General features: G+C 37.9%; 1 protein-coding gene across 1 annotated transcript in view; it reads left to right on the top strand.

Moving 5' to 3' along the window:
* The window catches only part of LOC118325362 (calcium-binding protein 7), a 23,390-nt gene extending 20,061 nt beyond the window's left edge, over positions 1-3,329 (top strand). The window contains exon 5 of the mRNA XM_035658001.1: positions 559-3,329. Coding sequence (XP_035513894.1) covers positions 559-689 — 131 coding nt within the window. The 3' untranslated portion in view covers positions 690-3,329. The remainder of the gene's footprint in view (positions 1-558) is intronic.
* The last annotated feature ends 206 nt before the right edge of the window (positions 3,330-3,535 follow it).

Genomic DNA, 3,535 nt, shown 5'->3' with positions numbered 1-3,535 from the left:
CTGTTATTGAGGATGCTTTGCTTTTTATATGGTAATTTATCTAATGTGAAGGTGTAATGATTGTTGGGACCATTACAAACCCATTCTATGATTTACAAGGATTACAATCTTTTCTTTTCTGTTGGAAAAACACTTTTTTATCTCAGGAAACAGCAAAGATAAATCAAAAGCAAGATCAATTTTAAGTAATTTGACATATCTCCTATTTGGAAAAAAACCCCAAAAAGGTACAACAGATTCTATCTGCCCTGGTCCTTACTTCAGATGATTCTTAAGGTATACTACACCTTTTCTTGGAGTGCTGTTTTTTATGAGCACCCCTTAATATGCCAGTCAGGCATCAATCCATTTGTTTGTTGTTCCAAAACTCAACAATCAACATTTCAATCTAGATGCAGTTACGCAGCGTACAGGTGTGAAAACCAATCTTCTTGGCAGTGTGCATCCCTTATAATTGTGTTCTGTTTTAATTGTAAGGTTTTGTGGTGAGCTCTTTCATTTGGAAATTAGTATCAGATATCTCTCAAGCAGTAAATAACACCTCTTTGTTTCTCTCAGGTTCCAGCCCAACGCAGCAAGTCAAGCAAACTTGTGTGCGCAAGAGCCTGATATGCGCCTTTGCCATCGCTTTTATCATCAGCGTCATGCTCATCGCAGCCAATCAGGTGCTGAGGAGCGGCATGAAATAGGAGCAGCGGGACTTTCAGCCTCTACCACCAACTAAAGGCTGCCTCACTGATAAATGAATGAGGAGATGAAGCTAAAAAAACAAACAAACACAACAGACAATCACACAGCTGTAAAACAGGCCAACATATGACTGTAGAATAACTGGAGTCACCAAGGACGCTATGTGCAGGAATCTGTCTTGGAGTCAGAGACATGCTGACTGCATACAAAGTTTCAAGGACAACAGGACCTCACATACAAAGAGACAGCAGTGTGTTCGACTTGGACAACTGACTATACATATCACTCTTCGTAATACAACATTTAGTATTCATTAGCTATGTGCATTTGAGCAGTGTTGCATTCAGTATGGTGGCAGCTATAGAGAGAAGTGTAGTGAGTGTTGAGTTTGTATTTGTCCAGTGTACCATGCGATTTATTATAAAACAAGTAGAAATAAATCTATGAAATATTGTAGGGACATTGGAGAAAATCTATTCCTGAGGCTGGAAAGTGTTTCATACAAGGTCTTGAGTGCACAGTCTTGTGGAGATATTGTATGTAGTGCAACATTGTTCAAAAACCATTTGGGAAAAAATAATAGCTTGGTAAGAAACAGATAAAAGAGTTTGCAGGGAGGCGCATATGATTGTGTGGATAGTTTCACTCATTCACAGGCTGCATAGCTTCAGAGGATAGAGCAGGGTGAAGCAGGTTAACAGCTCTCAGAAGGAAAGTGTATGGACAGGTAACTGGCTGGAACGTGACTGGACATGCAGAAAACACTTGACTCTCTGTCTCCACAGTGAGGCTTTGCAGGCATCAGTGATGACCATCATCTATGCATGAAATGCATGGATTTAAACAGTTGTCTTGACACATTTGTAAAAGTTCTTATCCGTGTATTAATCATTATGACTGTGTAACAGAACTGTTTTAAATTACTTAATGACTGTGAGCAATTGTGTGTGGTGCAGGGTATCAGCAATCACAACAAAAGTAAAGCATACAACTGCATGAAAAAGAAGGGCTGCTTTAGTACATGCTCGTAAAAAATAGCTGCGGGATTGCTAAGCTGAGGACCTTTTTCCGCCCCTGGGCGCCTAATATTCATCTTTCACTGCCACAGAAAAGCATACCGCTTCAAGACGTGTGCAACTGAACCATTTAAAGAATATGCATCAAAACTGATCTGGTTGGTAGCGTTGATACAAACATGCAGGAATGTATTTTGTTCTTAAAAAAAAAAAAGTTATTTTCCATCTGGATGAGTTGCTATGGAGCAATAAATGTGTGTAAAATAAACATCTAACAATGCTTTGAACAGACATGAAGCTTCAAAAACGTTCAGCATCTATGGACCTGAACTGTTGTGGTCAAATGTTCTATAGCACTTTTCAAATTAATGTTTTGGCAATACAAGATAGACATTGGTTCTGATGTTCAAACAGAAGACAACCCTCTTTATTCAGTGAGATACAAAGATCAGACAGATGGTTGGTAACCTGGCTGTCAGAAGCTGCCCAGTGCATTGGTGTTTGACAGGGGCCAAATGGTGTAAACTATTGCAATAAAACATTAATATCTGTGAAGCATCACATGAATTTGATCGAACGTAGTTTAGATTGTTGTGCATGCATCTGGGTAAGGTCTGTCACTGTCAATGTGTGTTGTACATAAACCAACTTCAACCAAAGCTTTGGAGGGATTTGTGACTGGGCCACATAATGATGAAATTAATATTAGAGTAATTGAGAAGAACCAGAGACAGAAGTCAAAGATTCAGTTAAAACACATTTGTTTCAAAACCAAATTTGAAAATTTGACAGGGCCAAGACATGTTTGGAAAGGTAAAAGAAAAAAAAAGGCCCATCAGCACACCCTCAAAAACTAGACACTGCAGAATAGAGATCTAAATAATTCACATCTTATGAATATCCCTTTTTAGGATTGCTATTGGCAGCTCCCCAAACTTGGATTTCACACAAGAGCCAGAACCTCACAGAGGCAACAAAATTAGACTATCCTATCGCCCAGAGCCAGGCGGGATAACGATTATCTGATGCACCCGGGCAATTTGTCAAAAGTGTCAACTCTGAGGGGACACACTTAGAAAAAGAGAGAGAAAAAGCCCATTTATTAACAAATACTTTTGTTTCCATTTTGCACTTTAAGATGTGCTGCAGCGCACAACAACAACAACAACAACAACAACTCACCGCCATGATTGTTCATCCATTTCCAGATAAAAAGAATTACGTTACCATAGATGTATCTATTTTTGTGATAAGAATGTGAAGGACTAGAATATTAACTGACTGATAAATGATATTGTCTCCTTAGTTTTCTATTATATCACTACTGGGGGAACATCTTCATGGGGAATAAAGTTATTATAATAATTTGAATTGTTGCCTTATTCTTTGAGACACTTTGGCATTGTGCATAGATATACACCAATCACAGGTTTATAATTTATCACCAGAGCAAAATGTACAAAACAATATTTATTTTCTTTTTGCAGATGAAAAAAACTGTATGAACATGTTGATAGTCTATTGAATGTTCTGTTTCCATTGTACTGTACTTTGATACCTGTCTTGGATCTTGCAAAAATGTTTATTAACCATGTGATATCTGTTCATTGACTCCACCCGATGTTCCTCTTCTATGTCTGTGGAATGATATTTCACATTAATAAAATCATATAACAATCATGTTATGAGTCTTTGAAGGGTTTTTTGATTTGTCAAATCCTCAGTCATTGAGCTTGAGATGACTATATGAAATGCTGAGGATCAGTTCCGCTGTATTGATTGGCAACCTGACATTTCAGATTGAAATCCATAGAAAATGATGGATATGC

This window comes from Morone saxatilis, unplaced genomic scaffold (assembly GCF_004916995.1).
Source record: "Morone saxatilis isolate NCDOM2014 unplaced genomic scaffold, NCSU_SB_2.0 Contig16, whole genome shotgun sequence".
In the NCBI taxonomy this organism is placed as follows: Eukaryota; Metazoa; Chordata; class Actinopteri; family Moronidae; genus Morone; species Morone saxatilis.
The sequence above is the reverse complement of the archived record's forward strand: the minus strand, read 5'-3'. Positions and strand labels throughout refer to the sequence as shown.